The following is a 27,403-nucleotide window of genomic DNA, read 5'->3' on the forward strand; positions in this document are numbered from 1 at the left end:
AGGAATTCACTGGATTAAAATGCAGCTCCGGGGCGCCGGACAATGTCTTTCACGGAGGGGGTTCTGACCTGATCGAGGGTTAATATGAATCCATTTCTCTAGTTTCACAAGCGTGTTGTGTTTTTTCATTGGGAGTTTTGTTGCATTTATCAGAGTTTTGGCTGGTTTATTGAGTGAAGCTTTGTGGCCATTGTGTCTGCCAAACTGGGCGGTTGGAATTGTGTGGACATTTCCAAACTGGAGAAACTTCTTTCAGACCAGGGTCAGTGTGAACCCAGCAGAGCTGCTGTGTGGAACACGGTGGTCAGTGTGAACCCAGCAGAGCTGCTGTGTGGAACACGGTGGTCAGTGTGAACCCAGCAGAGCTGCTGTGTGGAACACGGTGGTCAGTGTGAACCCAGCAGAGCTGCTGTGTGGAACACGGTGGTCAGTGTGAACCCAGCAGAATCCCAGAGGCGGCCTCTCTCTCCATTCACTGTGGCCCCGACACCATTTCTAATTTTGGAAATCTTGAGCTTGTGTTTGAAGCGTCAGCCGGACTGTCAATAGCGACCAATGGGAGGTCGGGAATGGCCCCTTTAAAAGTCTGAAGCTGACACTGGGCTTGGCGAATGATCCCAGGATCAAATCCCAGACTCTGACGGACCGGGAGAGGAGATTAAAGCCAAATCAGCTCAGCACCATGATCCGGGTGAGGTGTCTCCGCGGAGGTAGCAGAGGAGCCGAGTCCGCCCATTTCTTAGGAGCTCTGGTCAGTATCGCCGCTTCCAGCAGCCAACGTAGCGAACGGGAGCTCCAGGCTCCCGGCTCCCGGCTCAGGGGGATTCCCGTCTGGAGCCCGGTACCCGGCCGCCGGCCGAAACCCTCCAGTTAGAAACGGGAAACTTCCAGCCAACAACTAACCTCTAATAAACATTATTAACACAGACACAGCCCTCAGCCCCGAAATGAATGGTTTACAAATCCCACTTCTCATTGTAAATTTAGAAACAGATTCATTGGGATGAAAATGGGACAGCAACAGGGGAACAAAAACCCTCAAAAAGCGAGAATGTAATCTGTCTCTTTCCTTAGTCCCTAACTTCTCCTTAATGTGATCATTTCATTTTAATCTATTGAGAATAAATATGTAAAAAAAAGAAAAAAATATGTTTCTAACTTTTATGGAAAACCCTGTTCTTAAATTGACAGCAAGTTTGAAGGACTTTGGCGAGAAGTTTGATTTAGAAATTATCGATCATTCAGAGTTGATTTTTGAATTAATATTGAATTTCATAACTGACGCAAAGTAAATAATAAAAGGCAGAAAGGCTGGTTCTCCCAGCAGCTGTGTATTTTTATAGTTAAGAAGTCAGATTTTGCCGGTCCGGAGTGATTTCTAAAGCCGTCTGCAATCGATTCCTGCAATTGTCTGTCGCCGAAACCCAGTCCTTCTCGCAGTATTTCTAAACAGCCCGCTGTGAAATGTGTGAGATTGCTGTTAATTCCGGATTACAGGCGATGTCCTGCACTGTTAACAACACTTTACGCACCTGAAATTCACTTTGTGTCCCAGGGCTGAACCTTAAACCCGCGCTATCAGTTGAGCCGAAACTGTTTTTAACTCTGAGAGCGGACATCCCGAAATCCCACTCTTCTCGGGTTGGGGTTTCCCAGCTTTTTTACTGAAGTTGGTAATTGGAAGTTTGTTGAATGACCTGAACTCATTTCATTAACTTTTATGTTTAAATCTGAAATGTGAATTAAAGAATTGCAGAAATCCCCATTGGGAAAATGTCTTTGGGCATTTGCTGAACATTAAACTTAGTTTTGGAACAAACAATTTCTGCCCAGTAAAATCTCTGCTAACTTTCCAACCAAAGCTGTTTCACGGCTGCTGACCCAATGAATCGGTCTCCAAAAGCCAGGGAAAGAATGGTGTTTGCAGGGCCTGTGTTTGGTGATGTAAATGATCCCTGCGTGTTCCAAACATTGTCATTACATCTTACATTAATAAACTGACTTTCACAGAGAAATGACCCTTCACTAAAGTAACATCTCCTGTAACCTTCATCTGATTGAAGGGGAGAGAGTGAGGCTCTTCCAGAGAACCCTGACATGCTTCATCATTTTCACAGACGCTGCTTTCTTTAAAGGCTAACTAAATTAAAATGCTCAGAGAGCCAGTACAGACACGATGGACCGAATGACCTCCTTCTGCACTGTAACCACTCTGTGATTCTGTGTAATTCAATATGCTTCTCCTTAGAGTCCATTCAACTAATTACATTCTATATTCTGCTGCATGTCTCCTGCGTTTAGTATAACATGAATGAAGGTTCTCTGCCAAGTGAGAGCAATTTATCCAGACAAGTCCCTGACAAGTGAAGTTTATATTCAGGGTACCTAGGGATGGATAATAAATCCAAGGAATATAGACTTTAAATGATTACCTGGTGGGAGAAGGGCAGATGAGTGGTTAGCATTCCTGTGCCAATCCTGTTGTGAAATGATAATCCAAATTGGATTATCTACTCCTGCTTCCCTCCCTCCTAATAAAACTGTACCTTTGTCCAACCTGGGCCTGGTTGAGTTGAAGAGTTACTATGTGGAGAACGGCCAGAAGTACTCGTACTGGCAGCAGCTGCAGCTTCAGTGTGGGGTTTTTTAAAATATTCATTCATGGGATGTGGGCATTGCTGGCTGGGCCAGCATTTATTGCCCATCCCTAATTGCCCTTGAGGTGGTGGTGGTGAGCTGCCTTCTCGAACCGCTGCAGGTCCATCCGGTGTAGGTACACCTACAGTGCTGTTAGGGAGGGAGTTCCAGGATTTTGATCTAAAATCAAAACCTAACAAAATCATTAGACTGACTGGATGGAACAAACATTGATCCTGTTCTTGTTAAATGAGGCATTGTGAAGCATTTAAAAGTTCCACACTGTTGGTGTTGGTTAGATTTGATTTGTTCTGTTTTCTTTTAGAAAAGTAATTGAGCTGAGTAACCCGTTCCTTCTTGAGTAATTATCTCTGGGTACAGTACCGCTCCATCGTTTTGCTTACCCTGACATTCCCTTTCATAAGTGTTATCCGTCTCTGAGAACTAGAAATAGAAACATCTAGTCCAGCAACTGCCCTTTAACAGCTGGGCCAGAAAAAGAATTGAAAGAAGATATGTGTCTGCAGCACTAACTGAATGACCATAAAAGTTTGAGTGGCCTTAATAGTCATCAGGATTCAAAACACTAAGTTGCCATTCATTTTTTTTCAACCTGTTATCCCGACACTATAGCACGTAGCAAGTGTAAATACAGAACATGGCTAGTGCTGCAATACTAGAGTACTCAGAGAGTGAGGATGCCTGATCACCTAACACCTGAACAGTGACATGTGGAATGGGTTAAATATTCTTACACTATAAACAGGTCCAGAAGCTTCACTGACCTGGCCGGATGTGAAGGGGCGAAAGGGATGGTGGAGGGGGAGAGGGAGTGGGATCTGTACCCGGGCTGAGGGGCGGGCAAGATCGGAAGGGGGAGCGAGGGTGTCAGCGGGCAGGGTGGTGAGGTTGGGAGGGAGGAGGATGGTGTGCTGGAGGGGTGGGGGGGTTGGGGGTGGGAGGAGGAGGGACAAAGGAATATTTGGTTATACTGCTTATGTTAAAACTGCAACTTTTGTTGTATAAAATAAACTTTTGGTGGTTGTATTTATTCCTGAACTTTCATTGTGGTGTTGGGGAAATACTCAATGCAGAGCAGCAACATGATGCATTGTGCTCTGTTGCTGAGGTTCTTCACACACTCTCTTATGTTTTACCAACATTTGACAAAGCCACTTTCACTGGCTACATCATTAACACTTTTCCCTCCTCTCCTTACGGTCTTAAAGTAGGCACCGGTTCAGGCCTTGGCTGCTCACTGCCATCTGATCCAAGGCTTCATTCTTTAAATGTGAAACGAGAAGATGAGAACCATAGACTATGAAACCCTAGTGGTTCTTACTCTTGTACAGTCCCCAAATGATGTCCACGCTCCAGAAGGGTTTACAGGATAGTGACCAGGAGCAGAAGTCACAGACAATTTTATTTTCCCCTCCCTAATCTGGGAGTTCAAAAGCCATTTGCAGTCCCTGCGGTTTACTGACAATCCTTGGAGCTTGTGGTTTGTGTGTCTCACACTGCTTTTCTCAACAAAATCACCGAGGTTATTATCAATTCTAACCCTATAAAGAACCTACTTAGTTATGGAAGTATATCAGTTCAAAACTGATTATGAAATGTGAAAATAAAATCAAAATTTGCAGAATTTTCAGGACTGTTGTGATTTGTCATGAACAATATTGGGTAGCAGCTGATGAAAGCCTGCTATCTGTGGTGCCTGTGTGGTTGTGTAGCCATCCATTAGTGTAAATTGTCCTTTGGTCCTGGGTCTTTTCATCACCTGGTGTGATGCTAAGGATGAACTCATTTTAACTGCAGGTGCAGCTCCTGGAAGCATAGGAAATTTACAGCACAGAAGGGGTCCTTTCATGCCCATCATGTCTGAGCTAGCCAAAAAAGAATTCTTCAGCTTAATCCCACTTTTTAGCTCTTGGCCCATAGATTACAGCGCTTCAGATAAATATCCAGACGTTTTTAAAATGGGCTTCTGCCTTTACCATTCAGACAGTGAGTTCCAAATTCCCACCATCCTCAGGATGATAAAAATACTCCTCAGCTCCACTCTGATCCTTCTACCAATTACTTGAAATTCCTGTCCCCTGGTTATTGCTAAGGGAAAGAGGTCCTTCCTACCCATTCTATCATGGCTAGGCTCTTCACACGTCACATGATCTAATGTCTGCGGCATATAAAAATGACCAACCTTTGCAGACTGAGTCACATGTGCAAGCACAAAGAATTCTTAACCACAAAACATTATATAAATGTTTGCAATGTTCTCGTGGGTTAGGGTGGACAACAGGCAATGTTTGTACTTGTTGAAGCCTGGCTGCGATTGTGGTTGTCAACCTCCCAGATTGTCCTGCATCTTCAGGAATTAAAGGTTAACCTCCCGGGCAATTCAAGCAATTGGGAGAAAAATCACGGGGCATTAAAAATTGCATTTTTTCATTTATTCTTGACTTTTTCATGATAACATTAGGGATGATGGTAAGTGGGGAAAGAGAATCATCCAATGTGATAATGAAGAGTCAGCTTATTTTCCGATTGGATGTGGGTGTGAGGCGATCAATGTCGGGGGGCGTGGGGTGCTGGGAAGTGGGAAACCATGTGGCATAACCTCCTGGAATATGTACAACCGGAGCTGCTGCCCTTCGTTGTGACTCTTTTACAAGCCCACTGTTATTGCATTGTGATGTCATCATTCAGTCTAATCTTTCCTGTCCCACAGCCCCCCCAATTTCCAATGATGGATGAGTGTTGTCTCCAAACTCAATATTGAACCCCACATTGAAACCCCTCCACAACATCTGCTCAGTCTTGGCATCTTCTGATGGCTTTGTCTTGTTTCTTTCAGATTGGTCGAGCTGTTGCAGGATGGGTGCACAAAACTTTCCAAAGCACTCAGACTGCTGCTGCTGCTACTGCTGCAGCCATCGAGAGTCCCTCTGTTGCAGATGATAATCACAAGGAGAAGGCTACTGATCCACTTACCGAAGGGTGCCCTGTCTGTTCCTACAATGAGTGGGACACTCTGGAAGAAGTCATTGTTGGGAGACCAGAGAATGCGTGTGTGCCCCCTTTTACAGTGGAAGTAAAGGTATAATTCAGAGCCCTAAAGGTGCACCTCTATTTTACACCCATAGTATCCAGTAGAATATACAATTATAACATGTTACTTTCTAAATATGCTCACTATTACCAGCATGTTGGCAATCCGTTATTACACTGAAGTTTAACCTGGTTCATTTGCTGGTCAGATTAGGCACATAAACAAAATGAGTTTACACCTGTCTAGAATTCTAAAGTATTCACTTCTTCATACATTATTTTGCCCAATTATTAGTTGAAATATGAACTGTTATTGGAGTTAGCTACAGTAGTTGTGTTCTACAGTAGCAATCTGATCTTTCATTCCAGAATTGCTATCTTTGAAAAAGAGTGAAGAGAAATTCACAGATAAGAATTATTTGTGATAGGTTAATAATGGAGAGATTTGGAAAAGGAAGGGGCATTGTATCTCTGGGTGGTTAAGCCCTAGTAGAGGTTTGCTTGCACTGAGGTTAGGACATAAGAACATAAGAATTAGGAGCAGGAGGAGGCAATTCAGCCCCTCGAGCTGCCCCACCATTCAATACGATCATGGCTGATCTCATTTCAGCCTCAACTCCAATTTCCAGCCCTTTCCCCATAACCTTTCAATCCGTTACTAAATAAAAATTCGTCTATCTCCTCCTTAAATTTATTCAGCGTCCTGGCATCCACTGCACTCTGAGGTAGTGAATTCTACAGATTCACGACCCTTTGAGAAATGTAATTCCTCTTCATCTCTGATTTAAATCTACCACCATTTAACCTAAAACTATGGTCTCTCGTCCTAGAGTGCCCCCCAAGGGGAAACATCTGCTCCACGTCTACTTTGTTTATACCCTTTAGCATCTTATATACTTCAATTAGATCTCCTCTCGTCCTTCTAAACTCTAGCGAGTGTAGGCCTAAACTGCTCAATCTCTTCTCATAAGACAAGCCTCGCATCAATCTAGTGAACCTCCTCTGAACCACCTCCAATGCAACTACAGCCTTCCTCAAGTAAAGGGACCAAAACTGTGCACAGTACTCCAGGTGCAGTCTCACCAATGCCTTGTAGAGTTACAACAACACTTCCCTATTTTTATACTCTATTCCTTTAGCAATAAATGCCAAAATTCCACTTGCCTTCCTTATTACGTGCTGTACCTGCATAATAGCTTTCAGCGATTCATGCACGAGGACACCCAGATCCCTCTGCACTGAAGCATTCTGAAGTTTCTCTCCATTTAAATAATAAGTCGCCTTTTTATTCTTCCCACCAAAATGGAGAACCTCACACTTATCCACGTTAAACTCAATCTGCCACATTTTGGCCCTTTCACCTAACCTATCCATATCCATTTGTAAATTTCTTATTTCCTCTTTGCAATTTACTTTCCCACCTATTTTGGTGTCATCTGCAAACTTAGCTAGAGTACCTTCTATCCCTGAATCCAAGTCATTAATATAGATTGTAAATAGTTGGGGCCCAAGGATCGAACCCTGTGGCACCACACCAGTTACCTCTGGCCATCCAGAAAAAGACCCATTTATCCTGACTCTCTGCTTTCAGTTGGTTAGCAATCCTCTATCCAAGCTAATATATTACCCCTAACTCCGTGTAATCTTATCTTGTGTATTAATCTTTTGTGCGGCATCTTATCAAAGGCCTTCTGGAAGTCCAGATATGCTACATCTACAGGATCCTCACTATCCACTTTGCTTGTCACATCTTCAAGAGCTCTAGCAAATTAGTCAAATACGATTTACTCTTCATAAAACCATGCTGACTCTGATGGATTGCATTTTGACTTTCCAAATGCCCCATTACTACTTCCTTAATAATGGATTCCAATTATTTCCCAAATGACAGACGTTAAACTAACTGGCCTATAGTTTCCTACTTTCTGCCTCCCCTGTTTTTTGAATAAGGGTGTTATATTAGCCTTTTTCCAATCCACTGGAACCTTTCCAGAATCCAGGGAATTTTGCAATATTATAGCCAATGCATCCACTTTCTCCACTGCCACTTCCTTTAAGGTCCTGGGATGTAGGCCATCAGGTCCTGGGGACTTGTCACCCTTTAATCCCAACAGTTTGCTCAGTACTTTTTCTCCAGTGATGATGATTGTTCTAAGTTCCTCCTTCTCTATATCCTCTGCACTACCTGTTAACTATTGGGGTGGTACTAGTGTCCTCCGCCGTGAAAACTGAGGCAAGATATTGACTGAGGGGCTCTGATTTAGCCCACTCTATTCAGCACCTCACAAGAGCAAAAAAATAACCATCGTGAAATGATTGAGGAGCAAGAAACTTTGGGTTCAGAACCCATCTGTCATGTGACACTTGCTGTGGTTAGTGTCCTGTTCTGAACAGCCAATTAGAACAGGATTGAGGAGGACTGGAAGCAGGAACCTTGGGTGGAATTTTCCGGCCCCTCCCACCAGTGGGATTTTCTGGTCCTGCCAAAGTCAATGGATTTTTGAACAGCTCGTCACATTTAACAGACCCACTCCCACCCCCGATCAGGCCGTAAAATTCCATCCCTTGTAACTACCAGTGATTGAGTCATGACAGCGGCACAGAAACCAGGAGGAGGCAGGAACTGGCCAATGCTGAAAAATTTAAAAATGTTCATTAGGATTGGATAGGCCTTGAGGGAAATAAACTTGCAGGGCTATGGGGATAGAATGGGGGTGTGGGACTGTTCTGGCTCTATAGAGAGCCAGCACTAACTTGATGGGCTGAATGGCCCCTTTCTGTGCTACGATTGTGATTCTGACTGAATTTGTATGAATTTTAAAGCAGCCCTATCATTGGTAACCATGGGCCTGTTCATAACAAAAACAAAATTACCTGGAAAAACTCAGCAGGTCTGGCAGTGTCGGCGGAGAAGAAAAGAGTTGACGTTTCGAGTCCTCATGTCGAAGGGTCATGAGGACTCGAAACGTCAACTCTTTTCTTCTCCACCGATGCTGCTAGACCTGCTGAGTTTTTCCAGGTAATTCTGTTTTTGTTTTGGATTTCCAGCATCCGCAGTTTTTTGTTTTTATCTATGGGCCTGTTCATGTTGGGAATATAGTGGAGCAGCTGTGGAAAAGTGAGCAGTGAGCTGGGGAGGTGTAGAATGAACAGAGAGTGTCGCTTCACTAAAATTCCAGCACTGACATCCACTATATGTCATTTAATCTCTAAGCACTGAGAACTGGAGTAAAGGTTACTGATCCCAGGAACAAAGTTGTGATTCCAGTCCAATTCTGTCAAGAACAAATCCTGTTATCTGAGGTGAAAAGGGCCTGGCACCAGCTGTAATGAACAATTCCCTTTCAGACTGTTACTCGTTTATCCCAGACTGACCCATTTGGCATAAACCACATCTGAAACATCTGCTTTGCAAGTGGAGGAAAAAAACTATTGGATCATTTCTAAAAACTAAACAACAGAAATAGTTGGAAAACAATCTACAGCAACGTTAAGATTATATTTATGTGGCATTGCCCGTGTAACAATGCTTCAGTAGAGGGAGAGAGGTGAACACTGAGCAGAAAATGAAAGAATTCATGGGGACAGAAGGTACCTCATCTCACTGATTCAAACTTGGTACTCACAGAAACTAAAGAAGGAATGAAAGGTGTTCCTGGGAGAAATCCCTCACTATTAGGGGTCATTCCACAAAGAGTGTTCAGCAGCTTGTGTCAAACTGTGTTTGTTAGTGTATCCGATGTCCTTAATGAATATTGCAGCGAAGCATTGAGGTGAAGCTGAGGGACACTGATTCACATTGTTAGCTGGAGTCTGATTTTTTTGAATGGAGAGACTTGGGAAATCTTTGAAAGGTTTCGCACCCATTACAGAATTTGGTTTAATTTGTTGAGTGAATGAAGTAAATGCACTTGATTGAGGACATGCCAAATCTTTAGGCCACATGATTCTGGGCTGGGTGTGGCACTTTGCTTTGTTTATCCAACTGCGTTTGACTTTCTAAATTAGGCTTTTGCTTACAATCGATCTTTTACAAATAAGCAAAAGCAAATTGAAACCTCCTGTGAATTGAAAGTGAGAGAGATTAACTACCACTGCTGAATTCTTCTAACCAGCTCTGCTTTTAATCTGTTCTATTTCCTTCAGTTAAAATGATGAGGAGACACTGGGCCATCAAACAAAAGTTTCAATAAAAATGCCCTTTTTTAGAGACAGATAATGAATGATTTGGATTTTTTAAGAAAGACAAAGGAAACTCAACAATTTAAATAAATGTTTCTGCCCAGGTCGAGAATGCACTCCAGTCCCTGTTGTGCCCACTGGTAATGGAAGACCTCAAGCACACTGGCAGACACCACATGCACCTTCTCAAAGATCACTTGGGCATGGGTAAAGCCACAGAAGAGAGGCAGCTGGAGTGACCCCCTCCCCACCCCCACACATGGGCTGTGTCCAATCTGGACCTGTGGATAGCCACCTTGGTAATGGTCCAACAGGAGACCCACCAAGACCCACCCCTTCACCCACCTGAACCCCTCCTCACTGGCTAACCTGGAAGTCAGAGTTTTATGCAAGTGTAGGTTAGTAAGACACTGACGGAGGCACTTACTGGGACCCCCTGCACCCAATGCATTGCCATTTCAATTTTGACCAGTAACATGCTTTCACTTCCCCACAGATGCTGCTGGACTTACTGAGGATTTGTAGCTTTTTCTGTTTTATTTTAGATTTCCAGCATTGCTGAATTTTGCTGTCGATTTTTTAAGTGGCTCATTTCCTGATTGGAATTTAGCCCATATTTACAAACTATACCCGCAGGAAAATGGAGACCTCTTAGCAGAAAGAGGCTCACTCACAATCAGGTGGTTAGTGGGAAGAGGGACTGTTGACTCTTTCTGCTGCCAGGGAGCTAAACTGGAGAAACGAGAAGCAAGTCACAAATCTGCTAAATACAAATAGCAGATTTAACTGTGATTCTAAGGAACTGAATCAAAGTAACTCGAGTAGACCCCCTCCTCCAGGGCTGATGTTACTTTCTAATGAGCGGCTCATTCCAGATCACTTTCAGTTCATTGTCAATCTCTTTAACACTTGAAGTTTAATTGGTTGGAATAACAACTGAAACATCTTTCCACAATCTGAAAGTAACTATTAACAGACACAAGCCGTGCTCTAAGAAATATATTTAATCATTTCATGCGTAATTTTAAGAGCAGAATTCACAATTGTTAACACATGTTTGGGAGAGGAAGAAATTATTTCAGCTGAGGGCTGGGACAAGAATATCAAGTAACAAATAAAGCACTTAAATTATTGGAATAAAGATCAAGAAAAGTTTCAAATTAATATGTGGCCATTAAAAAAAATCGCCTGCAGTTACAATGTGGCATTGTGAGTGAAGTTTAGTCAGTAACAACACTGTGAAACAAGCAAGAGTGGCATAGCGTGTAATTTCATGGAGCTGCTGTTTATCCGCTTATCACTTATATAAAAGCAAAATACTGCGGATGTTGGAAATCTGAAATCAAAACTGAAAATACTGGAAAAACTTAGCAGGTTAGTGCAGAGGGAAACAGTTAAAGGTTCGAGTCAGTGTTACTCTTATTTAGAGTATTATTTATATAGTTTAGTTAAAACTGAAAGTAGTTTGTATTGCCCAGTGTGGGTAGTGACAACAATTTAATGACTACTTGCATGCCAAACAGCATAATCAGCAAGTGATAGATAGAGCTAAGCGATTCTACAACTAATGGATCAGATATAAGCCCTGCAGTCCTGCCACATCCAGCCGTGAATGGTGGTTGACAATTAAACAACTCACTGGAGGAGGAGGCTTCACAAATATCCATCCTCAATGATGGGGGAGCCCAGCACTTCAGTGCAAAAGATAAGGCTGAAGAACTTGCAACAATCTTCAAACAGAAGCGCCAAGTGGATGATCCAACTTGGCCTCCTGCGGAGGTCCCCAGCATCACAGATGCCAGCCTTCAGCCAATTCGATTCACTCCATGTGATGTCAAGAAACAGCTGAAGGCACTGGATTTTGAAAAGACAATGGATTCTGACAATATTCTAGCAATAGTACTGAAGACTTGTGCTCCAGAACTTGCCACACCCCTAGCCAAGCTGTTCCAGTGCAGCTACAACACTGGCATCTACCCGGCTATGTGGAAGATTGCCTAGGTATGTCCTGTACATACAAAGCAGGACAAATCCAACCTAGCCAATACTGTACCATCAGTCAACTCTCAATCATCAGTAATGTAATGGAAGGGGTCATCAACAGTGCTATCAAACAGCACTTGCTTAGCAATAACCTGCTCACTGATGCCCAGTTTGGGTTCCGCCAGGGCCACTCAGCTCCTGACCTCATTACAGCCTTGGTTCAAACATGGACAAAAGAGCTGAACTCCTGAGGTGAGGTGAAAGCAACTGCCCTTGACATCAAGGCAGCATTTGACCGAGTGTGGCATCAAGGAACCCTATCAAAACTGGAGTCAATAGGAATCGGGGGAAACTTTTCACTGGTTGGAGTCAAGCCTAGCACAAAGGAAGATGGTTGTGGTTGTTGGAGGTCAGTCATCTCAGCTCCAGGACATCACTGCAGGAGTTCCTCAGGATAGTGTCCTCAGCCCAACCATCTTCAGCTGCTTCATCAATGACCTTCCTTCCATATTAAGGTCAGAAATGGAGAGTTCGCTGATGATTGCACAATGTTCAGCACCATTCACAACTCCTCAGATACTGAAGCAGTCCATGTCCAAATGCAGCAAGACCGGGACAATATCCAGGCTTGGACTGACAAGTGGCAAGTAACATTCATGCCACACAAGTGTCAGGCAATGATCATGTCCAACAAGAGAGAATTTAATCATCGCCCCTTGACATTCAATGGCATTACCATCACTGAATCCCCCACTATCAACATCCTGGGGGTTACCAATGACCAGAAATTGAACTGGACTAGCCATATAAATACTGTGGCTACAAGAGCAGGTCAGAGACTAGGATTTGTGTGATGAGTAACTCACCTCCTGACTCCCCAAAGCCTGTCCACCATCTACAAGGCACAAGTCAGGAGTGTGATGGAATACTCCCCACTTGCCTGGATGAGTGCAGCTCCCACAACACTGAAAAAGCTGGACCCCGTCCAAGATAAAACAGCCCACTTAAAAAAAAATTCACTCCCTCCAACACCAACACACAGTAGCAGCAGTGTGTACCCTCTACAAGATGCACTGCAGGAATTCACCAAGGCTCCTTAGATAGCACCTTCAAACCCATGACCACTACCATCTAGAAGGACAAGGGCAGCAGATAGTTGGGAACATCACCACCTGGAATTTCCCCTCCAAGCCACTCACCATCCTGACTTGGAAATATATCACCGTTCCTTCACTGTCACTGGGTCAAAATCCTGGGACTCCCTCCCCAGCAGCACCAAGGGTGCACCTACAACACATGGACTGCAGTGGTTCAAGAAGGCAGCTCACCACCACCTTCTCAAGGGCAGCTAAGGATGGGCAATAAACCCTGGCCCAGCCAATGAATCTCACATTCCATGAATGAATTAAAAAAAACTGTTCCTGAGGTATAATTCTTTACAAGTGTTTAAAAGAGGCAGGTATTCCGGTCTCCATGAACTATTCTTCATTAAATCTTTTATCATTTAATGGTTTCATTCCAATACAAGTTTTTTGTTTAGTGGGGTTCTGTATTTGTAATATTTTAAGGTTATAACATCTGGGCTCTGGGACTGACTGTGCTCAGTGATTGGGTTTCTGATAATGCTGAAGTTTGGACAGCAGTTTGAAGGTTTAATTTCAGTTGCAGCTTTTGAAAAGACCTTTAATCATTTTACAAATGGTTTATTGTTGTTTTTGAGTGAGGAATATGCCAACATTCATGAATTTATCCAACATCCAGTGTATCTCAATAAAAATAAACTTATTATAGAATCGTAGAAAATCTACAGTACAGAAAGAGGCCATTCAGCCCATTATGTTTGTGCTGGCCAAAAAGGTGCTATTCAACCAAAACCTACTTGCCAGCTCTTGATCCATAGCCCTGTCGGCTTTGGTATTTCAAGTGCATATCTAAGTATTTTTTTAATGCGATGAGGGCTTCTGCCTCCACCAGCCTTTCAGGCAGTGACTTCCAGAACCCCCACCATCTGGGTGGACAAACTTCTCCTCAACTTCGCTCTAATTCTTCTTCCCAATTACTTTCAATCTATGTCCCCTGATTATTGACCTATTGTAATGGACCTTGGCCCTTCCCAACTATTCTATCCAGGCCCCTGAGAATGTTGTACGCCTCAATTAAATCTCCTCTTTCCCAGCCAGTCTAATCTTTCCTCATAGCTAAAATGTTCCAATCATGGCATCATCCTCAGAAATCTCCTTTCTAACCCTCCCTTGTGCAAACACATCCTTCCTGAAACGTGATGACCAGAACCATATGCAGCATTCGAGATTACAGTCTTAACTAGTGCTTTGAATAGCCTAGCATAAATTCCCTGTTCTTATACTCCATGCCTTGGCTAATAAAGGAAAGTATCCCAATTGCTGCCTTAACCACCTTCTCTAACTGTCCTGCAACCATCAGGAATCTATGGACATGCACTCCAGGTTCCCTCTCTTTTTCTACACTTCTCAATATCCTCCCATCTACTGTGTATTCCCTTGCCTTGTTTGCTTTCTCCAAATGCATTACCTCACACTTCTCTGAACTGAATTTCATTTGCTAGTTTTCCACCCACTCGATTGTCCATTAATAGTTTGCTCTAATCTACAGCTTTCTTCCTCTCTATGCCACATGGCTAATTCTTGTATCATCTGCAAAGTTCCCTACTTTCAAATCTAAATCATTGATATATAGTGTGTACAGGAAGGAACCCAGTACTGAGCCCTGTGGATCCCCAATGGAAACAACCTTCCAGCCACAAAAGCATCTGTCAACTTGAACCCTTTGTTTCCTGCTATTGAGCCAATTTTGGATCAAACTTGCCACTTTCCTTGGATCCCACGAGGTTTTACTTTTCTGCCCAGTCTGCCATGTGGGACCTTGTCAAAAGCCTTGCACAAACCCAAGTTGATTACATCAAACACACAAAATACAAATGATTTAGCTTCTAATTGAGTGGTTCACTTGACGAATTACAGTGACTTTAGTGATTGTTGTGATGTAGGCAGCCATTTTGTGCATAGCAAAATCCCAAGAAAGGCAATGAGCTAAAGGCCTGCTACTCTATTCATGGTGTTGGTTGAGGAAAGAATGCTGCCTCCAAGAGAGCTCCTGTCCCTTCAAACCCTGGCAAGAGATCATTACCATCCATAGGAGTAACAGAGAGGACCTTGATCTTAGTTGAAGGAGGACTGCTCAAACCTGATGTGCAATCCCTCAGCACTACACTGGAATGCTCCCAAAATCAAGTGCTGATGCGATTCAAGCCCACAACTCTGGCGTGGAAGCAAGCATGTCAAATGAATCAGACTGATCTTTAAATTAAAGCACCAGCCGGAATTTTCCAGTCCCTCACGCTGGTGGGATCTTCCGGTCCCGCCGATGTAAACGGGGATTTCAAGGGTTCGCCAGCCCCGTCCTGGGGGTGCTGGAACATTCCGCCCGCCAGTTCTATTTCACTCTGTTCATGCCTGAGAGGATTGTGCTGATTTTTAGTTTATTTTTCAGGCCAACACTTACGAGAAATATTGGCCCTTTTACCAGCAATATGGAGGTCAGATGTTTCCAAAGGAACATGTGAAGAAAGCTGTTGCAGAAATCGACGAGATGTGTAATGTTCTCCGTGGGGAGGGAGTCACTGTCAGGCACCCAGAGCTCATTGACTGGTCTGAATGTTATAAGACACCAGACTTTGAATCTACAGGTAAGTAAAAATCCTGAATTTCCTTGAAGTATTGTTCTACAATAATAAGAGTGATGAATCCAAATAAAAGCATATATTTGGTGACTGTTTGTGTTTATCAACGTGAGGCCTGACTAGAGCAGACAATACATTTTCTCTGTTATTCAGGTCATGTGATCATAGGGGGTCTGGGTAAAGCCCCACCCACCATCACTGTCCACCAATGGATCTTGGCCCTTTTTCTAACTTTGCCCCTCCTTTCCTGAAGGTACTGCCTCTCTCTGTGACCAACAGCCCTCTGCTTCCCACCAATTGGCTATTTCTGAGTGAGCCCAGCAGGCAATTCGACCAAGAAAGCTCACCTGTGGAGATTGTCCTGTTCAAACCTGATGTCCATGCGGGGCAATGAGGAGCAGGAACCAGGGCGGTTAATCTCTTTTATCCCAGTGTTTGTCCTTTGTAGTTGAAGGTGACTATGTCATCAAATAGAATTCATTGAATTAAGTTTTAGATGCGATGTGTTTGAAGATGCTAATCAGAGCTCAGAAGTACACCACTGGTCAGGAAAAGGAAAAGGCTATTCAGCCCCTCCATCCTGTTCCACCATTCAATTACAGCATGGCTGACCTTTACCTCAACCCTATTTACCTTCCATATCCCTTAATACCCATACCCAACCCATACCTTCCATTTGCCTTAATATCCATACCCAACAAAAAATCTGCTGATCTCAGTCTGGAAAACTCTGATTGAACCCCGGCATCCACGATCTGTGGGGAGACAGTCTCAAATATTCATTGTCCCTTGCGTGAAGTATAAAAGTTGGGAAATCTTGCTACAACTGTACGGGGCATTGGTGAGACTGCACCTGGAGTACTGTGTACAGTTTTGGTCTCCTTATTTAAGGTGGGATATACTTGCATTAGAGGCAGTTCAGAGAAGGTTCGCTGGGCTGATTCCTGGGATGACGGGGTTGTCTTAGGCAGAAAGACTGAGCAGATTGACTGTCTCTTCACTGGAGTTTAGAAGAATGAGAGGTGACCTTATTGAAACATGCAAGATTCTGAGGGTGTTTAACAGGGTAGACGCTGAGTGGCAGGATCAGGAGAGGGGGCGCACAAAGTGTAAAACACCAGGGCCCATGCCCTAAGGAAGAGGCCTGGGCTCGAGCAAATATTTTCCATGCATCTGATTGATTGCTTCATGATTCGGCCGCTCCATCATTTCCTGAATGGTGGCGAGTATGGGAAGAGGGTGAAGATACCTGTCAATCAAATGGATTTTCAGCAGCTTTGATCCAACCATTTCCAAGACCTCGTTTATTCCAGTTCCTCAATCCTGAGACATTCAGACTTGTTTTTTTACCTTAAGAGTGAATGTCTCTCTGATACTGTCATCCTTCAGCATGTTAAGGTCTAAATTGTCACACATCTTTTTATTTCTTAGTATTTTCAATTTTAACTTTGCTTTAGCCACAAGGAGACAATGATCTGAATTTCTATCTGTGCCAGGATATTTGTGAATGTTATTCATTTTGTTTCTAAGATGTCGTTTCACCATCACATAATCTATTTGATTTCTATACACATCACCTGGACTTCTTTGATTGTACAGGCATCTCTTTGGTTGTTTCAATCATCAGATCGTTTTCTTGACAAAATTGTTTCAGGCTCTCTGCTCTTTCATTTCTCGTTCCAAGGCCATATTGACCAATACGTGTTCCTGATGCACCTTCACTGATTTTCGCACTTATATCGCCCGTTACAGTTACCGCATTAGTGGATTTGATTTGATCAGAACACTTCAAGCTGTCACAAAAAAAGTCCCTATTTCCTGCTCACTCTGATCTGTGTTGGGCCATAAACTTGTATGACAACCAGGTCAAAAGGCTTTCCTTTGATCTTAATCATGATCTTCCTGAGATTGGCCAGCCTTGAAATGGTCTCTTGTTTTCTGGATTCCTACTCCATTCCTCTGCTTCTCACCTCTCAAGAAGTAAAGCACATGATTCCTCTTTTCCATCTGACCAGATTCTAACCATCTTAATTATGCAAATTCTAGTAAGTCAGTACAGTGTCGGTCCATTATCTGGACACAGTTATCAAACTTCCCTGCCTGATATAAATTCCTTATGTCCTACGTCCCTACTCTTAAGAAGCTACCACTTCCATTCAGGCTCAGAAGTTGATCTCCCTTCTGCGTTTAGGTTAGCTCTGTCATAAATCAAGTTGGCTCATTTGTTGAGCAAGGGCTTCACCTTCATTATTTGCAACAGAATTGGCTGTAGGAAACCCAACTTCTTCCATATCTCCTACTCTTTGATTATGACTTTGAGGCTTATAGTGTAAGTGACTGGCCACAGTGCCTTGCTGAGTGTCAGGACTGTGCCCTTGGGTGTGTCACTCATCTCGCTGGGCTCGAGCCTTCTAAGCCATTGTCCTACTAACTTGTTAGGATCTTCTGCCTCTTCCACTTTTCCCAGACTTTGTGCACATTAGAAGGATGGTGTCCCCATGGCCACATCAGTTGAAGTAAAAAAACAAGTTTGAATGTCTCAAGGATTGAGGAATCAGAACAAACAGAGGTCTCGGAACAAGAAATGAAAAGCAAATGGGAAGCGTGACAGTATACAACATGCTGCAAAATGGAAAAGAAAAAGAGACAAGGAGTGGGTGACGGATGAGATACCAGCAATGATAATAGAAAGAGGAAAGAAAAATTGTATAATGAGAAGTGGGATGAAGTATTGGAGCTGGAAATAAATCAAAAAATGAGAATTATACATGAGAAGGTGAAATCGGAGGGATAGAAAGAAAGGGATAACAACAGATAGTAGGTGCATAAAAGAGAAAAATGGCAAAATATTATTTGAAAGGAATGCCCATTTAAGACAGGGGTGAGAAAAAATGTTCTCTCTCAGAGGGTCATGAGTCTTTGGAACTCCCTTCCTCAGAAGGCAGTGGAAGCAGAGTCTTTGAACATTTTCCAGGAAGAGGTAGATGGATTCTTGATAAACAAGGGGGGTGAAGGATTATCGGGGGTACGCAGAAGGTTACAATCAGATCAGCCATGATCTTATTAAATGGCGGAGCAGGCTCAAAGGGCCGAGTGGCCTATGCCTGCTCCTAACCTGTATGTTCATATGTTCGATGCAGCAGCAAAAAGATAAAAAGAATTGTACGATGATCCAAATGGAGGGGGTCCACAAGATATCGATGCAAATGAAGGACCAAACATTGAGATGCCAAAGGTAAAGACTTTTTAAAATTGATGTGTACAGGAAAAAATCCAGGTGTCGATGAAGCAACAACAGAACATCTAAAAGCCCTTGGAGAAAGAGAATTAAAAGTTTTAACAGGAATTTGTGATCGTCTATAGACCAAAGGATACTTTCCAAGTGACGTGAGACATTCATTATTCATTAAGATACCCAAGAAACCTAAAGCAATAGAAAGCAATCAATCAGCTTTTAACAATAAACTTAATGAGTCATCTCATTAAATTGATTTTGAAAACCATAATAGAAAGAAATAATAGCACATTTGTAGCAGAAATTGGGGAAACACAGTCTGGATTAAGATCTTGAGTGGAACAAGAACGGGAATAATTAACCTAAGAATAATCTTCAATAAATATCTAGAAATAAACAAAAACAATTACATATGCTTCATAGACAATGAAAAAGGGTTCAATCGTGTTTAGTACCAAAAGCTAACAGACATGTTGCTGAAATGTGACATTAACAGTAAAGATATGAGATTTATCCAGAGTCTATATTGGTACCAAATAGTGAACATCAGGATAGAAGATAGGCAATCAGACATGTTTCAAGTGAAGAGAGGAGTACAACAAGCCTGTTTACTGTTGCCAAAATTATTCAGTCTGTAATGGAGCTAAGTTGCACCTTGTTATCTCTGAAGAGACACTAATGACTCTGTGGGCTGCAGAGACAAAATTCAAAAGGAATTATACCAAGGCCATCTACATTTCATTAGCTAGGCCTGGCTACTGGAGTGTACTAGTCTGCTAGGACAAAGAGCCCTGCCACCTTCCTTCGCAATTCCTAATGGTTGGATAATTAACAATCTTAGGAACACAGATAAAGGAATATACAGCCATTGCCAAAGCCAAATTGGAGGGATGGGAGTCATGTGACATGACCCCTTCCACCTCCCCCCCAACCCCCTGCCTAGCTGGAGGAACCAGTAAAATTGCCTTGTGCAGCTCCAAAGCTCAGTTTGTCATCTTCCATCTAACTATCAGCAGCTCAGAACAAGGGGAAGGATTTTCAGTTTGTTGGGCGGGTGCGGCGGGCGGGTCTGGGAGCGGCTGGGGGACAGTCCCACCACCTGCGATTGGCCCTGACTGCGTTGTCACGCCAACAGGCCAGTTAACGGCCGGCCAGCGTGAAAGGTGTGCCGAAGGGTTCCGCGCTGCCGGCATGGGGGCTGGAGGAGGGCAAGCACAAGGGTCCATGCATGCGCGGGGAGAGCTGCCTCATGGAGCTGAACCATTTTAAAATCAAAAATAAAGCCCCCTGCTCCTGCCCGCCGTGATCGGTCGTGATCCCTGCCAGAGGCCAGCATGAACCTGATTTGCGCCCCACTTATGGGATGCAGATGAAGGTCCGACTCGATTGGCACCAACTCCCCCCCTCCCCACCCACCTCCTCGATTGTCCACACCCCCAGCAGGAAATCGCATCAGCCCAGAACACATCTGCATCAACCCGGTTCTCCCCAATATCTGCAGCAGGTGCGGGGGCCTGCTGTCCTGGACAACCTTGGCAGCCATCCTCTGGACACCCGAGGCCTAGAGGGCCCTGGCTTACTTTAACTGTCCTGCTATGGGCCAGCTGCTCCCTCTGCAGTCACAGAGATCGAGGCTGGAGGGGTGGCAGACAAGGGGGGGGGTTCCAAAGGGCCAGACACCCTCTGAGAGTCCTGAGTGGAGGTCCCAGGGGTGTCCAGCTGCTGCTCCTCTTCCCTTTGGGTGTCTGAAGGCTCCTGCCTGATTCCTTGATGGGAAGGGGCACCTGGAGGCATGTCAAGTGCCCCACGCTCTCTCACAGAACCATAGCAAAAGCTCACCCATGGCTACAGCAATGGAATGCAGGTCTGCCCCACATCTCCAGCAGAATCTGCTGCACCAAGTTTTCCATGACTTCTGCCACCCTCCCCATGGCGACCTCGATGTGTGCACAAGTCGGCACCGCTTCATCAGCCAGTAGTCTGACGGACTCCTCCACCTCATGTGCCGCTCTGTTGAGGGCTCCAAACTCCTATCCCTCAGGTGCCATGGCTTTTTGTCGCCTCACCAGCTTCTTGTGGATGGCCAATTCCAGAGGCCCCTCATTCGAATCAGAAGTTGCAGATGCCTCTTCCCCAGCCATCCTCTAAGTGCCAGTGAGCTTGGCTGACACTGCCTCCTCCTGCTGCGGACACGTCCATGAAGTGACAACTAGAATGTGAGAAACCTTCGAAATTAGATCTGGTACCCACTAGGGTGTGTCTCTGGGCTGGTGGAGGGGGTGCTGGTGACAGTTGTGACACCTCTAGAGGTGCACTTGCTTCATCCATGATCCTCTCCAGGCTTCTCTGACCGCTGGACTGGGCTTTGGGTCCTTCTAGCCTCACCCTCCTCCTGCTGGCACCTGTGAGAGAGGAGAGAGCAGGTGACTGGAAGAGCTGCCTCCAACAGGAGGAATTCATCACCCTGAGGTTCCTGTGTGATTATCTGCATGGATCCTTCCCGGATCTAGGCCGCTCACTGAATTCTCCATCTCCGCAGGCTCTGTCCCTATTAACCCCTCCCATTCGAGCTGCCCGCTCCTCGAAGCCAGTGCAGTTTTTCAGGTGTGGTTGACCCCCTTCCATTTTCTCCCTCTCTCTCTCTCTCCTCTGCGGTGTTAACCTATCCTGCACAAAGAAGGCATCACTAACTTTGGGTGCTGGAGCTCCCCTGTCCCTTTCTCCCTGAAGGTTGGGTAATTTGGAAGTCTGGGCACCTTTTAAATACGGCTCCCGGGTTTGATGGCAGGGAGCGCACCAGGCAACCTGCCCCGTGACACAAAACCTCAGGAAGCCCTCGGCTGCATAATTAATGAACGATGAATGCATGATGCAGCACGAATTCCTAGCGGGCTCCACAGTGGGAAACACTCCCCAAACCCACCACTGGGCTTAGTCCCAGGATGGAAAATTCCACCCACAATGTCAGTATTTCAAACCTTCGATCAGAGCTGAAAAGCTACAGAGATCTCTGCTCGAGGGCAAAGTGGACAGCAGCAGAAAGAGGGGTCACCCTGGGCTAGTTGGAGGACGGACGTCACCAAGCGGTTGGCAGTCGAGATGCAGCGGATGTGTGAGGCTGGCACAAGACAGACGAACGGGACAAAATTGTGACAGCGAATCTCCTGGGGCGAGGAGCTAAAAGCAGCAGCAGCAGGATCCAATCCAATCAAGACCGGGCGGAATTGACTACAATCCCCATAATTCTGCAATTCTCTGCTCTAATTATAGGTCTGTCTGGGTGGGGATGGTCCAATGTGAAACAGAGGGTCCTGCAGATACTTCCAGTTAGTGTGGCTCCTACTGTTTAGCGCGATTTCTCCTTCAGTGTGAGCACCCTGATCTGTAAGATAAGGCAAATAAATATGTCCAAAAACAAAATAGATTTCAATTGAAGGTAGAAAGAAATAAATACTTTTGGTATCTTGTTAATAAACATTATAATTTTTTTTTTAGTCTTTTGTGGGATGTGGGTGTTGCTGACTAAGCCAGCATTTATTGCCCATCCCTGGTTACCCTTGAGAAGGTGGTGGTGAGCTGCCTTCTTGAACCGCTGCAGTCCATGTAGTGTAGGTACACCCACAGTGCTGTTAGGGAGGGAGTTCCAGGATCTTGACCCAGTGACAGTGAAGGAACAGCGATATATTTCCAAATCAGGATGGTGAGTGACTTGGAGGGGAACTTCCAGGTGATGGTGTTCCCATGTTGTCCGTCTAGGTGGTAATGAAGTGTAAGGTCTCCGTATAATCGTTTAACCAGCTGATCTGTTGAGTAACTAAGTGAAAAATATTTACATTAACAGCTCAGTTGTGAATTTTCCAGCAGCCAGCTCCTAATGGAAAGTTCAAGCTGAATTTCAGAGCATAACTTTCCAAGCTGGAACAATGAAGGGGAGTGAGGAATCCAGGGCGTCCAGAAAGTCATCAGATCCCTGCCTGGGGTTGAGATCGCTGTGCACTGAAAACACAGGCATAAGTTGTTGATGTGGACTGGCAAATAATGGCCAACTGTTCAAATGATAATCTTACACTGGGCAACAAGCTGGAAATCTAGAATTCCACACATATTTCTATCGCTCAGTGCTAATAAAAAACAGGTTTTCCAGTGACAGCGATGTTTTCCTTGTTTAGCTAATCAATCAGGAATGAGGACGAGAGTCCCGGTGAGCATGTCTATATTTGCAGAGTCGACCCTCAGCAGGAAACTTTGAAAGCTGCTGTTTTTAAGCTGCTGCAGTTATTCCAGCGTCTCAGCATCCACCCCATAGCACTAAAGTAACTTTTTCTGGGGTTGGGCAGGTTAAGAAAAGTATAAGGCCTGTTTGAACTCCCGGTCTCAGTCCCCAAATCTTTCAAGGGAGCTGCTCCGGGTACTTTCTGATTTGCCATTCCACACAGTTGGACTCCACAAAGAGTCCTTGCACACAGTTATTCATCCGGGGGTAGGGTCTCTATCAGAGGTAAAGAAATGAGTTTTCTAAAGTATGTATATTCATATTTTTATAACAATCATTTTTTTCATCAAATGAGAAAAAAACTTTGCATAAAATATACCTTCTTCAAACTGTTTCCCTTTTGAGCAGAATGGATTAATAGAATGTGGATTTGATCAGTGATTTCTCATATTTAATGTTGGGATAGACAGACTTTTGGTGTCTCAGGAAATTAAGGAATATGGGGAGTGGGCAGGAAATTGGAGTTGAAGCCCAAGGTCAGCCACGATCATATTGGATGCCAGCTCAATGGGCCGAATTGTCTGTTCCTGCTCCTAAGTCTTGTGTAATGACACCGAGGGGTAATAGTGAGGGATTCAAACATAACTGTTGGGATTATTGTAACTCTGACACACTGATTTGTGGGAAGACTTCATGAATTTTTCCACACACATAACAATATTAAATGGAGACATGATAAATGGTGAAAAAGCATTGTAAGGATGCACTTGATGATTGGTTTAATGATGATGCCCATCACATTTTGGGAAGAAAATACAGTTGTATTCATAGTATTTTAACTAAAACAATTAATGTAAAATAATTGTCTTCCACAGAGAGCAGTAGGGGATGGGTCATTGAATGTTTTGTTAGGACCAGGTGAGGAGGGGTCAAGTGGCTCCTCCATGTTCCCTCTCCTCGTTTGGCTGCAACAGGTTTTTTTTTGTTTGAAAGGGATATACTTGCCAATTCAGTGAGTACTTAACTGTTTACACACTGTGACCATAAAAGAACCAAGTATGTAACCAAGAAAGAGCTTCACTTTATTATACAGAAACTAATCTAAGTAAAATAGTAAAATATGCACTGACTTACATGCGCACACACACACACACACACACACACACACACACACACACACACACACACACACACACACACACAGATGGGAAGGATAAGTTGGCCTAATTGGAGCCCATAAAAGTTAAAAGGAATTCACAGTCTGTAGTTTGTTGGCTGAGCTGTCTGCAAGCTGAATCTGGTGCTCTTCTGTTTTCAGTATCAAGGTGATTTAAAACTTCAGGTGGATAATCTATTTTTTCTTGTGGAAGCACGGCTGTAGAGTTGAGTTCTTTCTTTAAAATCTCTGCCTGCCACACATGGAGATAGAGAGTCAAACAATGGCAGACAGGGCCCAAAAACTTCCAAGTTGGGCGGAGGGAGGGAGAGAGAGAGAGAGAGAGTGATGGAGGGATCTCTCTCAGTGTCTCAGCTGCTTGTCTTCAGTTGTGCTGTGCTGCTTTTCTATTCTTCCTGCCAAATTGAACAAGTTCACATTTTCCCACATTACACTCCATCTACCAAATTTTTGCCCATTCACTTATCTTATCTATATCCCTCTGTAGACTCTTTATGTTCTCTTGAAAACTTTCCTTCCTACCTATCTTCGTGTCATCAGCAAATTTAGCAACCATACATTTGGTCTCTTCATCTAAGTCATTGATGTAAATTGTAAATAGTTAAGGCCGCAGCACTGACCTCAGTGGCCCTCCACTTGTCACATTCTGCCAACCCAAAAATGACCCATTTATGCCTACTGTCTGTTCCTGTTAACTAACCAATTCTCTATTCATGCTAATACATTACCCTCTACACCACAAGCTCTTATTTTGCTGAGCAACCTTTGATGTGGCACCTTGTCAAATGCCTTCTGGAAATCTAAGCATGCCACATCCACAGGTTCCCCTTAATTCACATTGCTTGTTACTTTCTCAAAGAACTCCAATCAATTAGTCAAACATGATTTCCCTTTCACAAAACCATGTTGACTCTGCCTGATTGCATTGAGATTTTCAGTGCCCCACTATAACCTCCTTAATAATAGATTCCAGCAATTTCCCTGCTACAGCTGTTAAGCTAACTGCCCTGTCGTTTCCTGTTTTCTGTCTCCCTCCATTCTTGAATAGAGGAGCCTTCATTCCCTAGAGATAAAGGTCAGCATTCCATTAGTCTTTTTTGATTGCTGAGTCTGGACAGGCTGTAGATAACACTTGGGACATTTGTGGCCTGTGTTCCTCAGTAACTGAAACAACGTTGGGGTCATTCACCAAGATTTCGAGGAGGCATACAAATGAACCGTAATCCTAATGTTAGAATGGGAACTGATACTGATGACACTGGGGAGGGGTGGGGTGGGGACTTGACATCCATAACCTTGATGAGCACAAAGGACCATCCCTTCCCTCTATCCCAATTCTGCTACATTTTCTGAACCAGACACTGTTATGTTGGATATTGGCTGAGACGAATTTATCACATTATGTTGTACTGACAATAACTTCCTCTCCTCAGGAATGTATGCAGCTATGCCAAGAGATATACTGCTGGTGGTTGGGAACGAGATCATTGAAGCACCAATGGCATGGCGTGCTCGCTTTTTTGAATACAGAGCGTACCGGCCACTCATCAAGGATTACTTTCTGCGGGGAGCAAAGTGGACAACTGCTCCTAAACCACAAATGTCTGACAAACTCTATGACATGGTAAGCATTGACTCACATGGACAGTTTGCATCAAAGTGACTATTCCTCACACCATTAAACTGTTCCTCAGGACAAGGCAGCCCACTTGATTGACACCCCATTCACAAACATTCACTCCCTCCACCACCGATGCACAGTAGCAGCAATGTGTACCGTCTACAAGATGCACTGCAGGAATTCACCGAGGCTCCTTCAACAGCACCTTCCAAACCCACGACCACTATCATCTAGAAGGACAATGGCAGCAGATGACGGGAACACCACCACCTGGAGTTCCCCTCCAAGTCACTCACCATCCTTACTTAGAAATATTGCTGTTCCTTCACTGTTGCTGGGTCAAAATCCTGGAACTCCTTCCTTAACAGCAGTGTGGGTGTAGCTACACCACATGGACTACAGCGGTTCAAGAAGGCAGCTCACCACCACCTTCTCAAGGGCAACTAGGGATGGGCAATAAATGCTGGCCCAGCCAGCGAAACCCACATCCTATGAATGAATTTTTAAAAATTAAGGATTCAGCAGAAGTGGTGCAGTCAATACTGCGTGAAATTCAGATAGAGTCCAGAGTGCACAGGACTAGACTTTCACATAATGAATTTTCTATCATAATCATTGTGGCCAAAGTCCTCTCTCCCTTCCTCCCTCCCCAGACCCTTCAATGGATTTGTCCACCTTTGTTTTGAACAGAGGGGTGATCTTCCCACTGGAGTTGGGATTCTAATGAAGAATAGGATCCCTTAGTAAACTCTGTGTTTGTTCAGGAATTTAAATTAATTTTAAATATTGTTGATTCAATGTCTGATAGTAAATGTGACAGAGATTTCCTTCTTGCTGCAAGGAGAAAAGCTGCAAGTATTCCTAAGAATTATAGAGCAGTTATAACGGGGGAGTTTAATTTCCAAATATTGGCTGGGATAGTAGTGGTGTAAAGGAGAGAGAGGAGCAAGAGTTCCTAGAGTGTGTTCAGGAAAATTTTCTACAGCAGTATGTTTCCAATCTATCGAGAAAGAAGGCACTGCTGGACCTGTTTCTCAGGAATGAGTTGGGCCAAGTGGATCAAGTGTCAGTAGGACAACATTAGAGAATAGTGGTCACTGTGTCATAAGGTTTAGGTTCACTATGGAGAAGTATAAAGAACAATCTAGAGTTAGAATAATTAACTGGGGGAAAGCCAAATTCAATAGGTTGAGAATGGATATTTCCCAGATTAATTGAATCGAAAGGTTGGCAGGAAAAAAGGCACCTGAACAATGGACTACCTTTAGAGAAGAGAGAGTTAAGGCACAGACAAGGTATATTCCCACGTGTATTCCAACACATATCCCTGGATGACAAAGTGATACAGATTAAGATAAAGAAGAAAAAGTGCTTTTGACAGATTTCAGGTGGATAACACAACCGAGAACCAGGCTGAGTTTAGAAGGGGAGGTGAAAAAGGAAATAAGAGAAACAAAGAGAGACAATGGGTGCCAACATAACAGGGAATCTAAAAGTCTTCTATAGCTATATAAATAGTAAAAGAGTGGTAAAAGGAGGAGTGGAGTTGATAGATTCTTGACTAACAAAGGAGTCAAATGTTATTT

General features: G+C 43.9%; 1 protein-coding gene across 1 annotated transcript in view; it reads left to right on the forward strand.

Moving 5' to 3' along the window:
* Positions 1-310: 310 nt before the first annotated feature.
* gatm (glycine amidinotransferase (L-arginine:glycine amidinotransferase)) overlaps positions 311-27,403 on the forward strand; it is a 39,712-nt gene continuing 12,619 nt past the window's right edge. The window contains exons 1-4 of the mRNA XM_041174679.1: positions 311-751; positions 5,495-5,737; positions 15,382-15,577; positions 25,630-25,820. Of these exons, the coding sequence (XP_041030613.1) occupies positions 683-751; positions 5,495-5,737; positions 15,382-15,577; positions 25,630-25,820 (699 nt within the window). The 5' untranslated portion in view covers positions 311-682. The remainder of the gene's footprint in view (positions 752-5,494; positions 5,738-15,381; positions 15,578-25,629; positions 25,821-27,403) is intronic.

This window comes from Carcharodon carcharias, chromosome 26, assembly GCF_017639515.1.
Source record: "Carcharodon carcharias isolate sCarCar2 chromosome 26, sCarCar2.pri, whole genome shotgun sequence".
In the NCBI taxonomy this organism is placed as follows: Eukaryota; Metazoa; Chordata; class Chondrichthyes; order Lamniformes; family Lamnidae; genus Carcharodon; species Carcharodon carcharias.